Below are 21,054 nucleotides of genomic sequence, written 5' to 3'. Positions count from 1 at the left end.
TCATCAGACAGTTCAGTGCTTGTTTTTGTTTTTATACAAAAAAAACTTAATTAAAATGGGACAATAAGCAAAGTACATATAATAAATTTCAATATACATCGACATATAATACCGATAGTTTATCCACACCCTCGTTTATTCAGAATATAGAGGGAGGGCACAGAGCTAAGACCTCTAAGGCAATGACTAGTAAATTAGAGCAATTTTGCGACTAGTATACTACCTGTTAAGGCTGAACTGCGACTTAATTAGTCCAGTATGCGACTACTCGAACTACTCATCTTAATCTCCAAAACAACAAAGTGAAAGCCGCCATCTTGTTAAATAAGAAAATGGTTCGTTCCTAAAAAGCAATTCCTGCTTTTTGAATAAATTAACTTGAAATATTTGACCCTAAAAAACGCGGAAACAATTTTTTCGACGCGAATAAATATTCCTCATTTTCTAAAAAAAAATTCAAGAAAAATTTTTAAAACTTCTTTAATTTTATTTTTTTTTTTTTTTTTTCAAAGTAGAAACACTACATTTATCAATAAAGTTGTTTGCGTTTAACCTTTTTGCCTTGGGTAACGAGTTACGGAGTCGGTTAAAGTGTTTCAAATTATGATCTTCAAACAATCCTCCAACTTAAAATACTTTTGTTTTGTTTTCCTTACTGCCATCTGTACATATGCTCTAACTCAATCATAAAATAATATTTTAATAATAATTATCCAAATTTAGGATAAAACGCGCCTTAGACGCCATTATTAGTTTTGTCTTCTATGAATTAGGATTTTAAACAACGTTGCAGTTTGTATTAAATTAGGCTGCTAGCCAACGTCGGTATCCAACGTGTTCGACCCAAAAATATTCTTCCAAATAGGCAGACTAGGTTGACACGAGTTGTGCCGACGTTGCCGCCCCGAATTGGTCGCGTGAACCAACGTTGTCACCGAACGTCCAAATGCTGCTTGCGGTATTGCTCTGTTATTTAAATGTTTTTTGTCCGCATTCCTTTCATAAACACAAATCCAGCAGACGAACTGTAAACCACCTCCCCTCTATAGCATCCGTGTATTAATGAATGAATAAGAAAGTCCAGATTTAAATGTGATTAACATATACATATATTTTATTTAATTGTTTACATTAGGGTACGTTTTACCAATTGTATATGTGTGGAATTCCACTGATAATGTGTTTTTAAGTGTTTGACTAAATTTTTTAAACAATTTTTTGATTTGTATTTTGCTTCTCTTAACTTTGTAGTGTCCTGAAGATGCAAATAAATTTTGCGAAACGTTGACAAATTTAAAAAAAGGACTTCTGTTTGCACAGTATTGTAGCGTTTTAAACCAATAACCACTGCGAACGGAAGTGTGAGAATCAGCGGGTTCTCAACGAGCAACAAAGGCCTTACGGCGTGGATAAGGTTTTCACTGGAAAAAAACTAATTAAGAACACATAACAAAAAAATAACTATTGGGACGCTCAGGGCATGTGAGAGGAGAGAGAGAAACACAGTTTTATAAATTACTAAAAACTAATGACTATATTAATTCATGATGAATTCTGATGGTAAATAGCATGTACAATTTTAATAATTATTATAGTGGTTACTTTCTGCCTTGAGTAAAAACAAGTCATGAAAATAAATAAATATGCTTCTAGAAAAGACATGAAAAAATACAATGCGTTGTAATGTTATAGAAAATATAAGAAAAAGTAGCATTAACTTAAATTTAAATTGTTATTTTATGGGTGTCAAATCTGACTCGTGTCACTGTAGATTCTAGAATCTATGTTTGGTTATTCAACTGTTAATATAGCGCAATAATAATACTATAGAATTATATATCATATGTGTAGTAATGTAATGGAACCTAAAATCTAAATCAATGTAACTCGCATCGACATAAAATGTTCTTAATAATCAGAAACCAGCAAATATAGGCTGCTACGATATTATTTAAAATGTACGTTAACGTTTAAGAAACTGAAAATATTTTAGATGGTTAATGTAAAATACTAGAACTTAAATATACATTTAGCTGTTCTTTATGCAACCTTGCTTCAAACAGTAGCAACGTGAGGTGGTCTAGCATCTATGTACTGTCTGTCGGCCATCCTGTTGGCCAAAACAACAAAAGGGCCAGATTGAGACACCATGAATCCTTACAGCAGTAGCTACTGACTAGGCCTTAGAAATGGGAGTGAAGCAGCATGGGGCTCAATCTACATCCACGCTGTGGCACTTTGATGTAAGAAAAAATCGTTCTTACGGGGGACACTCGTCCACAGGACATCTGTACATAAGATAATGTCTGTACATAAGGAACTACCCGTACCTAACGCCACAGTCCGTACATTGGACACAGTTCGTACCTTGGACACAGCCGTAACCTTGGAAATAATCCGTCCTTGACACAGTCCGTACCTGGACACAGTCCGTACCCTGGACACAGTCCGTACCTAAAAATATGAAACTCTTGTTTAAAAAACCAAACAAGGTTAATAAAAAATAAACTACCTCGAAATACTTCCGAGGCTCAATAAATAAAAACAACATTCCTTTCGCTTCCATGTGACATTTTGGAGGACAAAAGAAAAGGACGCCAACGTGCCAGCAAAACACAAAATACAAGTTGGGACATCCGTAACTCTACCCTGTAGCCTCGAAATAGCAGCTGATTCAAATAATACAGCAAGATTTAAATAATCAACATTTCCAAAAGCTGGGAGACAACAGCGCGTCAAAACAAAGTGAGTTTAAGCACGGAGACAGTTGAAAGAAGCGATGTTGAGAGCGCGCGCCTCCCCAGAATAGTAACAGGGTTGTGTCGAATGATCACAGGGTTGGCGACCAGGGAACGTAAAAATTACGCGTCAAATAATCTATCCGGCCTGAACGAGAGGGAATTCGGTGATGATAGGCCAGACATCATATATTATATATAAAAAAGACATGTAACGAACTAAAAACGTTACAGTATGTAATAAAAAGTTTTCGCAAATATGCATATTAGAAAAATTGATCTTAATTTTAAATTTAGTTCTTTTTTAAATTGGTTTGATTTTTACCTGTTACATTTTTTGTATATTTTATTTTTGTAACTTCAAAATTAAAGACTTTAATAAAACAAGAACATTTTTTATTGTGTTGGTAACATATTAATTGCAGTTACCTATCCCCTTGAATTGACGCTACGCTATGCCAAATATACCGAATTTCATTCCTTTGTTCGTTCAGATAGTGAATGGAAACTCGAACTCGAAAGTGGCTCACCCCTATAACTTTTGTATTTTATAAAATAACGAGACTTGGTACGTTAGTATATTACATAAATCAGAATTGATTGACGTATCCAATTGTTTCTGGTCACTTCCTGTTTCACCGGAAATGACTACAACTTTTAATTTTTAAATGACGCCCTCGGTATTTTTTTACTTTATTCGATATAAAATGACATTCTGAATAGAATGACGTATCATATGTCAACTTTTGACATTCTCGCTTCATAAAAAATTGTATTTTAAATTTCAATCTACAGTGCCATGGCTATGTTAAAAACACTAATTCTTAATCAAGGAGCCTTGGAAAAATAGATTGGATCGTCTGATGTTTTTAGTGTCTTGTTCTGACCAGTTAGAAAATGCTCAAATCATATTTTTAATCATATCTCAATTTTTTCAAATGGAATGAGGGTGGCTCATTAGCATATTTAGAAAAAGCATTTTTTTACGAATAATTTGATACTTGGTACACTTGGTATTTCGAGTCAAATTTTCGTTACGAACCGCAAGTTATAATTTCAAATAAACCATATGCGAAAATGTCAAAAGTTAACGTATCATATGTAATTTTATTCAGAGTGATATTTTCTATCGAACAAAGTAGAGAAATACCGACGCTGTCATTTCCGGCGAAACAGGAAGTGACCGAAAACAATTGAATACGTCAATCAATCTTAATATATTATATCATATACTAACATACGAAATCTCGTTTTCTTAACTGAAAAAATAAAAAAGTTATAGGGGTGAGCCACTTTTGAGACGCACCCGGTATATTAATTTTTTTTCGGATGCTAGCAGAAAAATAAAGCTGAGTTTTATTAGAGAGGCATATGACTAAAATGTAAGGTTTTTGACATATCTAACGTTTTCTACTAATGAAGAACAATTTTTAAATTTCAATAACAGCTACCTAAATTGTAATTTACCCTGTATAGCTTGATATACAGGGTGTTTCAAAACAAATGCGAAAAACTTCAGGGGGTGATTCCTTGTTCAAAATAAAGGGTAGTTTGCTTCATAAACGTTGGGTCAAAACTCAACCATTAGGGAGATATCGCGGTACAAAGATGGCGGAAAAATAATGTTCTTATTTTTTATCTTGAAAACGAAAAGAGATAGACTAATGAAATTTTATGGAAGCATTACTGTTATGAAAACACACTCTCTGGTAATTTTTTCACTTTTTTAAAATGAGTGGAAGGGGTTGAAATAAACTACCCCTATCATTCTTGTTAACGAAATTTAAAGAAAAATCTTATCAAACGCATGCAAAAAAATTAATTTGGATAGTTTAGTTTGTTTAGAAACTTTTTTATCTCTTGTATTTTTTTTACAAAACTCACCGATTTGAAATTAAAAAATAAAATGTAAAGCATTACATGTCAGGACTAAAAATATTTTTAGATTAAGAATCTGGTGATAATAATGATAATAATAATAATCTAGATAATAACGTATTGCAGTAGGGTAATGTCAAATAAAACAATATTAGAAACATCCTAAAAAGTGACAGCGGCCGACTAGATTTTTTCCTAAAAAAATTACAGCTTCCCACTAGATTCCTTGAAATGTTTTTTGTCCTGACATGTAATGCTTTACATTTTATTTTTTAATTTCAAATCGGTGAGTTTTATCAAAAAAACACAAGAGATAAAAAAGTTTCTAAATAAACTAAACTATAACAATTAATTTTTTTTGCATGTGTTTGATAAGATTTTTCTTTAAATTTCATTAACAAGAATGATAGGGGTAGTTTATTTCAACCCCTTCCACTCATTTTAAAAAAGTGAAAAAATTCCCAGAAAGTGTGTTATCATAACAGTAATGCTTCCATAAAATTTCATTAGTCTATCTCTTTTCGTTTTCAAGATAAAAAATAAAAACATTATTTTTCCGCCATCTTTGTACCGCGATATCTCCCTAATGGTCGACTTTTGATCCAACGTTTTATAAAGCAAACTACCCTTTATTTTGAACAAGGAATCACCCCCTGAAGTTTTTCGCATTTGTTTTGAAACACCCTGTATAGCGCCGCCCCATTCAATTTGTACTCCACGAAAAAACCGGCAACGCTGTATGCCGCTTTTTATTTTGTCTCTGTCTGTCATTTATATTTATCTCTGTCCCATGCGTTAAAATACAGACCACGGAGTTAAAACGTCCAGATCCGTTTGCAATGCTAAAATTTTTGAAAACCCTTAAAACTTAACCAGTAACTATCACTCTAAAGAATATATCAGCGATATACAGGGGCACACAAGAAATTAAAATATAATGTTTGAAAAGACAATTATGAAAAAAAAAACATTTTACAGGGTAAATTTTGCTAAGAAATAAAAAATATTGTTATAGTCTATAAAATGAATAACTTTGAATTTTGACCGTTATTTTTTACCAACATGGCATATATAAAACCCCTCTGTCAAAAAAGTTACTGATATTCTTTAAACTGAGTGCCTGAACGAATCAGATAGGTAACTCTTTTTACTTTCGTGAAATAAAAAAGGAAAATAATAAAACAAGTGACAGTTCTTCCTCTTCTTGCAAAAATCAACACAAAATGTCATAATTGACAAAAGTAAAATGTCATCAGCTTTTGACATTTCTAAATATTAGACCAATGCCGTCTCTAATAGAACAGCCACGGAGCGATATTTATGACGTCACGCTAGTTAGATACTACGGATTAATAAATATGTTGTAGAATACATGGAAAATATAATTATTCCTCGTATTTTTGGTTTGTATTTTAAAAATGATATAGTTTACATGAAATATACATAATATAAAGTTAATAAATAAAATATAATATATACCTATTTATAGTAATAAATTCTTTGCCAAATAAACTATGAACCATACAAATACAGCACAAATGTTTTACAATATACAATTAATGAATACATGATGGTACATAAGATAATGGGTAAAATGTAAAATATATTTTAAATTTTGTGGTTTGAAAATCGATCTAATTTAATAAAAAAACATTCAATATCTACTAGGAGTGATGTATTATTATTTGCAATCACAAAATTTATTATTATATTATAATGTTTACTGCAATTAATAAACTAATATAAACTTGTCAAAAGATGACCACATATTTTTTTAAATTATTATTCTTAATACAAAAACTATCTACATTGACTATGGAGTACGATTTCAGCCATATTGTAAAACATTTGCTGCATTTGTATGGTTTATAGTTTATCTGCCAATAATGTAGTTATTAACTGTATATTATGTATATTTCATGTAAACTATATCATTTTTAAAATACAAACCAAAAATACGAGGAATAATTATGTTTTCCATGTATTCTACAACATATTTATTAATCCGTAGTATCTAACTAGCGTGACGTCATAAAGCTCTGAGGCTGTTCTATTAGAGACGGCATTGCGTCAGCATGGCCGCAAGTTGCTAACCTAATAATATTAACACTAGAAAAGCCCGCGGGAACTGTCAAATTCAAAGTTATTCGTTTTACAGACTATATAAAAATAATTTTCAAAATAAAGAACTTACCCCAATGGTCCAAAAACTTCTTAACCTAGGAACTATCATAACAGTTAAAGTAAATTTCACGACATTTAGTAAAAAATATCAGAAAAATAAAATTAAAAAAATCCAAAACAACAAGCTTTTTTACTTATTAAAACTATTATTATTAACAATATTTACAATCTGACTCTACTCTCCTTCGCCATTAAGATTTTCTCCACCATTTTGCACCTTTGCTGCAACTCCTTCCTCTGATCCTCCGGCACTGCTTCAGATTTCAGGTTTTTCAGGAGAAAATGATGAATAAAAAGCCTCAAACTTTCCCGGAACATTTTCAGTTTATCCGAGCGGGCCACTTTATCGAAAACACCCTGTACCGATTCCAGATCGGTATGAAGCAAGACGCCCAAAAGAATTTGACGCATGAATCTCAAAGTTATTTTGTCCAATTCGCCGAATTCCACAATCTAAAATAGTTTATAATGATATACAGGGTGGTGCCTCTCATACGAAGCGAAGACTCCAAGGAGAACGACAAAAATTTTTATTTTGAAATGAAATTTTGTGACCATAAATGTAGGATAATTTAGAACGTTTCTTAAAAATATAAAGAATACGTAACGTAAACACATCGAAATTGAGTTTTTTGAAATGTTCCACCATATACAGGGTGGTCCGAACTGTATTCCGGAAACTCGGCAGCGTATTCTGCAGATAAATATAAGTAAAAAAGTTCGTATAAATGTATGTCCCAAAATTCTTCGTTTCCGAGATACAGGATACTTATTTTTATCTGCATAATATGCTGCCGAAGTTTCCGGACCACCCTGTATATTAATATATTTTCGAATTCTAGGAGAAAAATAAAGCTGAGTTTTATTAGACAGGCATATGACTAAAATGCAAGGTTTTTGACATATTTTACTTTTCATGAAGAACGAAGAACAAATTTTAAATTTCAATAACAGCTACCTAAATTATAATTTACCCTGTATGGCCTGATATTTAGTTAAAACAACCGTTGTATGTTAAACCAAATAAAAATTCAACCCGAAAAGTTATACAGGGCGAGACAAAATTAATATGGAACACTGAACACATTTAAAAGCAAGTTACTCTTTTATTTTAAACGGAACGCCCAGTATATTATTCAGATATTCGGTGGAGAATTTAGGTCTCTTTAAATAGTATTAATGTTGCCTACCCCTCAGACAAAATAAATATTTTCCTAGATATTTTCATTTTCATGATTTAGTGTGAGTACATCTTTATTATTTGATAAAATCTAGGTGGTTGTGATATGTCTGACGTTACTTCAACTTAGCTGTCAAATTAGTTCAACCTTAACAAAACTAGTTATCATTTTGAATCAGTCAAAACGAAAAAAAAAACCTCAGAAATTTGCTGAAAATTGAAACTTATACCACAAGAGAAAGAATTTATATGATTCTATTAATTGGTGATGCAGTGTGCATCAATAGAATAATATACTGCGTGTTCCATTTAAAATACAAGAGCAACTTACTTTTAGAAGTGACCAATGTTCAATATTAATTTTGTCTCAAAGTTATTATTGAACGTTAAATAAAATATATTCATATCAGATTTCTGAAAATGAACAAGATGTTATAACTAATTACTTTGTTAAAAGTACTTACTTTGAGGGTTGATATGGATAAACCTTTTTCCAAAAACAAATATGTCAGTAATTTGGCCAAATTCGAAATCTGACCACCTGAATGATCATTTAAAGTTTTCAATTTATCCCACACAGAATATTTAATCGTCATCTAAAAAAAACAAAAAAAATTAATGAAAAATTTACTGAAAATCTTTATATTTTAGAAAATACCTGAAATTTTCTATCATAATCACAAAATTTTTGAGCTAAAACCGCATAGTAAGGATTATAAGTTTTCTCCTGCAAACAACAATGTAAAATAACGTGAATTATATCTCTTTCTTGTTGATTTTTCAGCCCTAGTTTTAGTAGTTTTTCAAAAGCGTCCAAATAATCCTAAAATAATATAAAAAACTACCATACGATCGAGAGAAAAAAAAACAGTGTCAGAGATGGCACGGAAATGAAGTCATGCATCGTCATTTCCAAACCAACAGGACACTGTTTATTTTTCGATTATACGGTATAAGTTTAGTTTATTTGGTTGGCAATGTTACTGAGTTGATTAACAATAACGTTTACAAGGTATGCAACTAACATTACATCGAATCCTAAAGATTTTCCCTCTTTTTTCCTATTTGTTCAGTGAACTTCAACACTAAATATAGTTAAAATAAGGTCGAGAATAAAATGACATCAATCTAGTGTCTTGTTTTAAAACAGGGATGGGTGTTTGTGGGTTTCTAACCTTTTTTATACGTATTGGCGTAAAATACATGTAAAAAATGTAAAAAATTCTTGAAAAATGTATAAAAAGACGAAGAATGGCATTTTTCTTGCTGCTCAACGTATATTTTATATAGTTTCTGCCTAAATTTACGACCAAAAATAATGAAATAAGTTAAAATGTGTCTTTTACAACTATCATTAACAATTAACAACTTTTAAATAGCTCTAGTAACGTTTACAAATGATAAACAAAGCTACCGCGTCAAAAACTAGTTTTTTACTTAAAAAAATACTTTTTTTACTTTGTTATTTTTTAAAAAAAAATAAAAAATTAAGAAAAAATCAAAAAAATAAAAAAAAACTGTGAAAAATATATGTATATTATCAAGAAAAAGACCAAAAGTAAAATAAATTAAAATATTAACAACAGTCCTTAAAATATATGTTTTTCTGTTTACAAAAAAGTAAAATACCTAACGCGCTAAAAACTAGTTTTCTACACGTAAAAAACTGGATTTTTACTACTTTTATTCGCCCATACCAAAGGATTTTAAGGGAACTTTGAAGTTATTTAATAGAAATGACCCAATAACAAATTAATAAATAAAGAAATACATGAAACAAATTAAAAAAAAAAGAAATAAAAAAATAAGAGAATAAAAAATTAAATAAAAAATAAAATTCACAAAAAATGTTAATTATATGCATAAATATTAATAAAACTTACCTCAGCAGACATTATAATACAAAATATATCTCTCCTACTGTCAGTGTTCATTCTCTGTTTTCTAGCCAATTCCAATAGTTTTTGTGAGAATTTATCAGAGTTTTTATTATCCTCTTTTTTACTATTTTCTCTATTTTCCAGATTCCCAGTCCAGGCAGATCCAACAACCCACCATTTACCTCTCTGATCAGCTACAATAAAAATAACATGATAAAAACAATAAAAATAGAAACACAAAATAATTCAGTCTATTTATTTACCTTTAAGTAAATCTTCCAAAGAAATATTAAGCTGAGTCACATAGTTTCCTTTCCTGATAAAACCTTTCGAAATTTTCTTCAAATGCTCAGAATATGAAGGATCATAATTCGGTATTTTTGTGACGTTGTTATTTTTTATTGCCAGAACTATATCAAGAAGAAATTTAACTCTTGAGCTACAAAAGAAAGAGTTTAAAAAAAAGGAGATACAGGCCACCCTGTATATATTCTTTCTCTGTACAGGGTGATACCCGATGCACTGTTGCAGGTCACTATATACAGGATGATCAAAAAGCAAAAACAATCAAAATAACAGAAAATTAAAAAATAAAATAATTAAACACTCGAAACAAACGAAATAATAAACTATCGTTGACTCATCCTGTAAGGACTATAATTTAAAATTAAAAATATAAAACAATTCAAAAAATTAAACCTACTTGTTAATTTTCCCTTCACTGACGCTAGCAGCCTGTTTTTGAAGCTCCAAAATCAACGTTTTGAGTGCTAGAGGATCGTCCTTCCTCAATCCAAAACCCACCGATCTCAAAACGTTTAAAATACAATCGACGTTTTTTTCCTCGAAATTTTCGGCTAATTTTTGTAAAATTTCATATAACAATTTTGCATCAAAGATTTTGAAATTATACATTTGCGCCAAAACACTGACCACATTGTCTAAAGATTTATCCTCAACATTTTGAGCGTTATTTAAAAATGATTGAAATTTTTCAATGACACACTGTAAAAAATGGGCACCTAAAAATGAAAGTATTGTCAAGATCAAGGTGTATTACTGGTTGCATAACTGCATTGCTGCTACCCTTGTATAAAGTAGCTCAACCTAAGACGTTAATGGATGTAAAGCACCAGATGGCGGGACGTATTTCACAGTCTTTTACTAGAGAAAAATATTTTTTGTTACTCTGAATTTTGAAGCGGCCAATAAAAACAGAGAAAATAAAAATCGATAATTTTCGGACTGCGCCAATTGGTTACTAATCGACCAGATACTTTTTGTCTATTAGATATGCTATAAAAGCTGGTAATTATACAATTCGACCATTGTAAATACCCGACAAATTCCGCAAGGCCGACGAGGTCGATGTTTTTCACTGATAAGAAAAAAAAATGTTTGTTTAGTTAATTTTCGAGATATTTTTTCTTTCTGAATGCACATTTTAAAGTATTTTAATCTAGTCTTATTAATTAATCAAATTAAACTAGTCAAATAATATTAATTGCAATCAATTATTAAAAAATATCAATTATTTTGGAAAATAACTTTTGAAATGGAGTATTATTAATAAAATTTAGCCAATTTTTTTTACCCAGTAGCGTATTTCAATATGATCTTATCATTTATCACTGTATAATAACTTTGTTGTGGCAGAAAAATATACTAGTCAGTTTCAAAATATTATTTTTTTTCAAACGTATTAATTTTTGCGACGTGATTGACAATATAAAAAAGTCATTTTAACGCCTAGGCATAAAAGTAAAGCACTTTTACGCCTAAGCATAAAAGTATGAAAATATATTATTAAAATGACATAAGTCTCAAATTCAACGAGCCGTAACCATAGTTTCTCGATATATAATTACTCATGGTACAAAGAAAACTTGAAAACAAGGTATGGTCGATAGCGTCTCCAATTTCGTTCAGTTTGCGCATATCGCCGTAACGTCATATGCCATACAACAAAATATCCGTATTGTTCAATTGCCACTAATAAAAAAAGACCTAAAATAGGGAAGAATTAAATAACCCCTAAAGTTATGTAAAATCATCGAGCTGGACATTTGAAAAGTTATGACACATAACTTATGACACATAACTAAAAGTTACATACACATTTATTATGTGTCATCTGTTTGAAAATTTGAAATTGGCGCGTGGAGCTTGCCGACCAATATTGCCGTTTATCACCTGTGACCAACCTGCGCAATATCATACCTTGTTTTTTTTGTATCATGATAATTACTTACAAGGTATGAGTTTTAAATATTTTTATATTATTTGGAACGTTTGAAATTGTTTAAAACATTATTTGTGGCGTTTGAAAAAAATAGCATGTTTTATTCGGAGTAAAAATGACTTTTGTGCTTCGGCTGTATGTCAAACCTACAGTCTCGCCACGAAAAGTGTCATTTTTACTCCTAATAAAACAATATACTAGAAAATTTTATGGTTTAACGGGCTTTGTGAGTTAAAACATAATGATATTTTCAGTTTTTATAATTCTTGATCGAAAATAAACGGCGTCAGCGATGGCTATGAAATGAAGATCGCTGTTATTTTATATGTAAATTTATGTGGGAAATGTCGTCGATCGTCATTTCCCTGCCAACTGGACGCCGTTTTTTTTTCATATGGTACAAAGTTAAAGCAAACTTGGCTCTGACCATGTTTTACGCTAAGAAAGATTTCGTGTAATAAAGATTTTAAATGGTGTATTAAGTACATAATATTTATTTAAATGTCAAATAATATTATTGAAACAAGTGCCAAGTTTTATTTTTAATTAAGAAAAAAATTGTATAAACGTTTTGTTTTCAAAAAAAAAATTATCTTAAATTCGTAAAACCTCAATTTAGAATAAAATGATCGAAGAATGAAATAAAATTTTATAGCCCTGGGTCAAATCGAAATAAAGTAAGTGTATGTAACTTTTTTTAAATATTATTAATTACCAGTAATTAGCATTAATGTACCAATATATTGAAATTTGTTATTTCTTTGTTAAATACGGTTTAGAATCCTTAAAATAACAGCAAAAATAATCGAAAATCAACAATGAAATAATAGTTTTGTTTAAATTTCTTAATCAGCTGAGCCCTATTATAGTTCGCAAAAATCCGAGCTATATTATTACATTACTCTGAGGGAAATCCGCAAATAATCGATATTTTTGACTCCGCCCCTAATCACATGCTTCATTCCTTTAAAGCTTTACGATTTGTTCACCAGAGGCAGCACATTTTGTCGAGAGGTTGACCAACTTTAAGAATATATAAACAAGGGTAGTATCTAACTAGCGTGACGTCATCAATCTCGCTCCGAGGCTGTTCTATTAGAGCCGGCATTGGTCTGATATTTAGAAATGTCAAAAGCTGATGACATTGTACTTTTGGCAATTATGACATTTCGTGTTGATTTTTGCAAGAAGAGGAAGAACTGTCACTTGTTTTATTATTTTCCTTTTCTATTTCACGAAAGTAAAAAGAGTTACCTATCTGATTCGTTCAGGCAGTCAGTTTAAAGAGTATCAGTAACTTTTTTGACAGAGTGATTTTATCATAGACTTAAAATAAAATATAGACTACACTATTTACATCTCAACGCGGACAAACAACCTTTTTTGTACACATGTTTACTTCTGGGTACAGTCGACCGAGCCTTCCTCATCCAGCCTATGTTGTCACGTCTTTAATATTATCAATATTTTTTTTCTTGTTATACACATATATTGAGATATTAATACTACAGTTTAATAAAGTAGGTTTTAATATTCCAGAGATGTATTAAATAGTCCTTATACTACTAAATTATAAGTCGGATACTGTTTAAAAAGGATAAGTTCTTTACAATATGACAACACCGATTAGAGGCGAGGGAGCCTATTCATTCATTTATTACCTTGTAGTACGTGTCGCACGTGTGCGGTAAAGCTTTGTTGCCGCTATCTCCCCGGCTGTATTAACGCATTTTCTTAGCTTGTAGTGCTTAAGTGTTTATTTTATTGACTTTTTCTGTTCAAGAACTATAAAATATGGTTCGCCAGTGCCAAATTTGCAAGAAATTTGACTTAAATAATCCATTTAAGTCTTGAAACGACTTTTGACCGGTAGGCAACTCTCAATTTACCCATTGGGAGTCAGTGGCGTTGTTGTAGAAAGGCGCTTATTTAGATAATATTTTAGTAAAATGTAAAATCTGAATTTTTTCTCTTACATTACATTATTTACTTACTTACATTGTAACAAAATCATAATTATAACCCTGTTAATAATTAATAATGTTTTTATTAAAAATATATTCCGGTTTATTCTAAAATTATCTTCAGAATCTAAAATAACATACAAGAATTTTAAAATGATATTACATTATGAAACAATATTTTTTATTATACCGGGTCGTCTCAAAAGTGGCTCAACCCTATAACTTTTTTTATTTTTTCAGATAAAAAAACAGATTTGTATGTTAGTAGGTATATGACATTAATTAGGATTTATTGACGTATTCAATTGTTTTTGGTCTCTTCCTGTTTCACCGAAATGATTACATCTTTTGATTTTTAAAGGCACCCTCGGTATATTGCTACTTTATTCGATAAAAAATGACACTCTAAATAGAATGACATCATATGTCAACTTTTGACATTGTCGCTTAAAAACATATCCTATTTTAAATTTCAATCCAGTTTTTTTCAGTCCACTAAGTTTTAATCAAGGAGCTTTGGAAAAATAGTTTTGATCGTCTAATAGGTTTCGTGTCTTGTCTAGGCCGGTTAAAAGATGTACAAATCGTATTTTTAATGATACATATGTCAATTTTTTCAAATGGAACAAGGGTGACTCATTAGCATATTTGGAAAAAGCATTTTTTTATGAATATATTGATACCACACACTTGGTATTTCGAGTCAAATTGTCGTTATGAACCGCATGTTACAATTACAATTAAACCATATGCGAAAATGTCAATATATATATACCGCGGGTGCCGTTTAAAAATTAAAAAGTTATAGTCATTTCCGATGAAACAGGAAGTGACCAAAAACAACTGAATGCGTCAATCAATCCTAATTTATTTCATATACTAACATACTCAATCTTGTTTTTTTTATTTGAAAATATAAAAAAATTATGGGGGGTGAGCCACTTTTGAGACGCACCCGGTATAATAAAGACAGTACCGAGTTAAATAAATGTAGTTTGTATTTTATCCACTTCCTATCACCTTCCTTGCTTTAATGGAACAGATTTATGTTTTCTCTAATTTACATAATAAGACATCACTTAACCAGAAAAAACATTACAACAATCATATTTTTTTTTCTCTCCCTGTCGCCGATTCTATTATATCTGTGGAATAGATCCTGTTTTGATTAATATTAGGGGTTGTAAATGTTTGACTAAAATTAATAATTTATTATTAATTTCAAAAATTACGTAATTTCGAGTATAAAATTTCTTCTATAACGTGTATTTTATTATGTTTATCCTTTTCGGACTCTAAGACGTTTTTTCTAAACTTTTATGTAAAAAACCTGTCCTAAATCTTAATAAAATATAAAAACGTTTAAATACGATATATTTTTAATTTACTTATAGCTTCATTAAAATAAAAAAATTACCCGGCTATGATACGGAGAGTTCAGGTGTACTTGAGAAACGAAAGACAGTGTTGTGTTTCTCGGCAGAGTCGTCAGGGAACGACCGTTACGACAGAGACAACCTACTATCGCTCGTGTCGTACTCGGCAACTCAAACACAACACAACAATAACAAGACAGTGTCTGACCGCATGTTCCAGCTATTTATGAATGAGATGCTCAGTCTATATTTTATTTTAAGTCTATGGATTTTATATTTGCCATGTTGGCAAAAAATAACGGTCAAAATTCAAAGTTATTCATTTTATAGACTATATCATATCTTAGGATTATGTAAAGTGATCTGAAAGAAAGCCAAAAACGCAATAATATACAGGGTGTTCCATTTATAATATTTGCCTGAAATACATCCTAGTACATACTTGTTTGCACTGAAACAAAATTCCTAAGTTATTTATTATAGGAGCTACAGATACCAGACGCACTGTTGCAGGAAGGAAATTCTATACAGGGGTATAGAGTATTGTATGAGCAAGTTTATATTCAATAAAATGTTTACAAATATTTTCTTTACATACCTACTTCTGTACCAACATTAGCATGCAAAACAGTTATCAATAGCACATGTTCCATCAGTAATCTTTCTGGAGTTGACACATTACTGACAAGAGAATCCAAGACAAGCGATGTCAAAGATTCATTCATATCATTCCTACTATTATTCATATAAAGACTCTCGATCTGCGATGCAATATTATGCATGTTACTCTCAGCCAATCTGTTCAACAACCCTTCAAAAATACACCGTTAAATATAAAATTTGTATTTCTTTTACTCTATGCATACCTTTTAGTTGTTTTTTAAGTCTGTTCAATTTTTCATTTCTTTTCTTATCATCTGAACCGGCAGACTCCATTTTAGCCCTTATAGCTGGTGGAATATATTTGTTTTCATTACTCTAAAATAAACGGGGTCGAAATATATTTAAGACACCCTGTATATCATGAAAACACACTGCTCTATCACTGCTGTCATATTTTATTAAAAAAAAGGGAGGAAAAAACTCAAATATGAAATTTAATACAGAGTACCTACTATACAGAGGGCCCCAAATAAATAAAAAATATTATAGTTGTATTTTTTTAAATGAAACACCCTGTATATTATTCGATTTTTAGATTCTACGATTGAAATAAAGGTAAATTTGATTAAGGTTTATCACACTTAATCCTTACCGTTTTTGAAATATTTTCAATTTTGTAAAATTGCAGTAAAAAATTTAAGGCTTCATTTCTCCGAGGGTATCAAAGTTTTTAATACTAAATATTTACTGAAGATTATTTATTGATCAGATATTGTGTTGCAATAATAAAAATTATACTACCTTATACAGAGTGTCCAAAAATTTATATTAAATAATTACTAGATTTAAACGGCAATAACTTCTTTAATTTAAATGGTACACCCTATATATTTTACGTGGATCAGATGCACAATGTAATTGTCTATCAAATTATATTGTTCCATTTTTTACCTATCTCTTCAAGTTTTCGTAGAAAATGCATTTTCTTATAATTTGGACCTCATTTATCATTATACCCATGGAATATTGACATTTTAGATTATTTTTAAAGATGTAACAAAGTTTTAAAGAGTACAGATACTAATATTGTCGATATAATGATTTGATTAAAGAATAAACAAAACTGATCCCAGAATTCAAACTACATTAATTGACTGTTTACGTTGATTAATAATAATTGCTCCAAATACTAAAAAAAATAATTTTATGCGTGTATTAGACAAGATTAGGTAAAAAGTGTTACTTTTTATTTCATTTTTTTATGAATTACAACAGAGACGTTCATTTTCATAACTTATTATATTGATTTCTGAGTCAAATCCACATTTATTTAGAATATTTTATTAATTATTTTTAAATTTAAAAAAAATTAATGCAACAAATGTTCAAAATGTACAGGTGGTGAAAATAATAATTATGCAAGCCCCTTTGTTTACAAAAAAAAACTATTTAAATATTTGTAAAAGAGAGATCTACAGGTGCTTTTAAATGGGGCCGCACCAGCCTTGTTCAAATAGGTAGCTTGTTGTCAAAGTCAACTGACAGATATCGCAATAAAGATGGCGGAGTCAATGTTTTTATTTTATATTTGAAAATTTGCGCGATATTCACGAGCTTTGTTGCTGCTGTTCACTTCTCTGGTGGCTTATCTTTACCGAGTGGAGTGTTGAAATAAATCCGGCTTCCCATTTGTGCCAATCTAGTTTGTACCTTAGTCAAACACATGCAAAATACTTGTGCTTAGCTTTTTGAGCCTTTCTGTGTTTTTTGAGTTTCACCGATTTGAAATTAAAAAATAAAATGTAAAAGCACATGTCAGGACAAAAACATTATTAAATAAAGAATCTAGTGGGCTGCTGTCAAACAGTTTTATTTCTCAGAACAATATCGTTACATTTGCAGTAGAGTAAATAAAATAATATTAGAAACATTCTAAAAAGTGGCAGAGGCCGACTAGATTTTTTCCTAAAAAAATTACAGCAACCTACTAGATTCTTTATGTAAAAATGTTTTTTGTTCTTACATGTAATGCTTTACATTTTATTTTTTAATTTCATATCGGTGAGTTTTATCAAAAAAACACAAGAGATAAAAAAGTTTCTAAACAAACTAAACTAACCAAATTGATTTTTTTGCATGTGTTTAAAGAAGATTTTTCTTTAAAATTTGTTAACAAGAATGATAGGGGTAGTTTATTTCAACCCCTTACACTCGTTTTAAAAAAGTGAGAAAATTACCAGAAAGTGTGTTTTCATAACAGTAATGCTTCCATAAAATTTCATTAATCTATCGCTTTTCGTTTTCAAGATAAAAAATAAAAACATTATTTTTCCGCCATCTTTGTACCGCGATATCGCCCTAATGGTTGACTTTTGACCCAACGTTTATAAAGCAAACTACCCTTTATTTTGAACAAGGAATCACCCCCTGAAGTTTTTCGCATTTGTTTTGAAACACCCTGTATATCAATTAAATATACCACCATTATTTCCGCTCAAAAATTAGTTAATTACATATTTAACCTGTTTTAATTAATAAAATATTCTAAATAAATGTGGATTTGACTCAGAAATCAATATAATAAGTTATGAAAATGAACGTCTCTGTTGTAATTCATAAAAAAATGAAATAAAAAGTAACACTTTTTACCACACTGTCTAATACACGCATAAAATTATAATTTTTTTTTAATATTTGGAGCAATTATTATTAATCAACGTAATTGACTGTTTACGTTGATTAATGTAGTTTGAATTCTGGGATCAGTTTTGTTTATTCTTTAATCAAATCATTATATCAACAATATTAGTATCTGTACTCTTTAAAACTTTGTTACATCTTTAAAAATAATCTAAAATGTCAATATTCCATGGGTATAGTGATAAATGAGGTCTAAATTATAAGAAAATGCATTTTCTACGAAAACTTGAAGAGATAGGTAAAAATAGTATAATACAATTTGATAGACAATTAAATTGTGCATGTGATTCTCATAAAATATACAGGGTGTTCCATTTAAATTAAAGAAGTTATTGCCGTTTAAAGCTAGTAATTATTTATATAAATTTTCAGACACTCTGTATAATGTAGTATTTTGTTTATTGTTGCAACACAAGATTTGATCAATAAATAAACTTCAGTTCAATTTAAAAAATACAACTATAATATTTTTTACTTATTTGGGACACTCTGTATCTTGTAAAAATATTTTTAAATTTTAGCTCTAATAGTCCTTCAATGAACACAAACTTACAATATGTGTAAATCTAATCGCTTAGCTACAATACCTGTGTCGTATGGTGAACAACCCTGTATAATAATCAAAAAAATACTTTACTGACTCAGTAATAATTGATCCGCTTTTGATCTCAGTCTCCCATAAATATCTTCCCAAACATCATCCTTTTTATCACTATCATCTTCCTCATCTGAATCATTTTCTTTCACTATCATCAGCATCCATATCATCACCTTCTCGCTACCACTGTCTTGAAACTCATCACCTCTCCTCATTTTTCACAATTTTCTCCTTACTTGATTCACCTTCTCTATCATCAAAACTTCTCTTCCCTGATTTTTGTTACCTTGTTCTTCCTCGAGCATATCACTATCACTATCAGAAAAATCTGAGTTCCCTAAAAATATTACACAAAAATACATACACAGTAACTGAATACCATTTAATTATTTACTCATCTTGAATTCAATTCATCGCTGGACTCATCTTCCTTTAATATATCTTCAAACCCATCTTCCTCATCGCTATCACTCTCAGTAGTATCATTTTTTGTTTATTTTTCTTCCCAGATAGCTTTTGCCTGTCATCAACCTCAAAGTCTTCTTCAACTGGCCATTGACTTCAAGTAGGATCTTGTCTAGTTGATGCCATGTCTTTCATATTTAAATCTGTTGCTTCAAGAATATCTAAAAAATATATGTATAAAGAATGCTTCATTAAATATTGAAATTATAAAAAAACTACAAGCACAAATAACAAACTAAAAATAGCTACTACCCGAAATCAATAGAAAAATTAAATTAGCATAGCTAGAATCCCAATTACAAAGAGATTATCTAAATATGTGAGGAAGGCAAAATCATGGTTCATAAATTGTAGTATACTTACATGCCAAACCATCAGATACAAAAGATTTCGGAATAGCTTTTGATTTCCTCTTGTTCAATTTGAGTTGTTTCTCTAATTTCCTCAAATTCTGATCCTCTTTTTCATTTTCCTTCAATAACTGGTCTTTTCTTTGTTTGGCCATATCGTCAATAAGCTTCTTATGTTGCTTTTTCTCCTTTTTACGTTCATTGTCAATGATATTATTATTACCTACATTATTCTTTGTAGTTTTTGGCTCAGTTTTAACCGATTTTATATCACTCTTAGTTTTCTCAGCCTTTCTATTTAACTTCTCTTTAACATGCTCAGTTGTAACAATTTCACCCGAGTTTAATTTCTTTTTTGAAAAGTACTCGTTTCGTTTTAACTTTTTCGCTTGGCGTTGTTCTTTTCTAGACTCTTTTCTGGTTGGTTTGCGGCTGAAATTGTTTTTCTTTTTGACTTTTAAACCCATTTTTAAACTATAATAAACAATGTGTTAAAATATCAACCATTGAAAATATTAGGCTAAATTTGTGAGGTTAGATTAGATCAGTTGTCAAATATAGAAATGGGTATAATTTATCGATAACAAGTACGGTTTTAGGATATCGATATTTCCGTATCGATAAAATACTCGTTTTTTTTATTTATTTCACCTTTTTACAACTGAATACTTGTAAGTCTTACTGAATATTCTCTCACTTAAATTAAACAAATGTTCTATGTAAACAACTGTTTTATTTGTCAATATTTACAGATTTACAGGGTGTTTCTTATATTGACATGCAAATATTTAATTAAAAAATCAATTTTTTATGTATAATATGTATAACAACATCAGAGTTATTCTGAAAAAAGTTTTTCTTAGAAAATTTTACCACCCCTATCTCTAAAGTCAAGA

General features: G+C 30.1%; 1 protein-coding gene across 1 annotated transcript; it reads right to left on the bottom strand.

Annotated features, from left to right (window-relative positions):
• Nucleotides 1-6,926: 6,926 nt before the first annotated feature.
• Nucleotides 6,927-19,512, bottom strand: LOC115883820 (nucleolar MIF4G domain-containing protein 1 homolog). The gene is made up of 9 exons (XM_030902222.1): nt 19,383-19,512; nt 16,309-16,420; nt 16,041-16,253; nt 10,564-10,882; nt 10,124-10,299; nt 9,864-10,054; nt 8,639-8,803; nt 8,445-8,576; nt 6,927-7,253 (listed from the first exon to the last, which is right to left on the bottom strand). Exons 2-9 carry the CDS (start codon nt 16,376-16,378, stop codon nt 6,963-6,965), a joined length of 1,557 nt encoding a protein of 518 aa, XP_030758082.1. The 5' UTR covers nt 16,379-16,420; nt 19,383-19,512; the 3' UTR covers nt 6,927-6,962.
• Between the last annotated feature and the right edge of the window lie 1,542 nt (nt 19,513-21,054).

The sequence above is a fragment of the Sitophilus oryzae genome, unplaced genomic scaffold (genome assembly GCF_002938485.1).
Source record: "Sitophilus oryzae breed Bouriz unplaced genomic scaffold, Soryzae_2.0 scaffold_199_pilon_pilon, whole genome shotgun sequence".
NCBI lineage: Eukaryota > Metazoa > Arthropoda > Insecta > Coleoptera > Curculionidae > Sitophilus > Sitophilus oryzae.
This window is presented reverse-complemented; position numbering and strand designations above follow the sequence as displayed.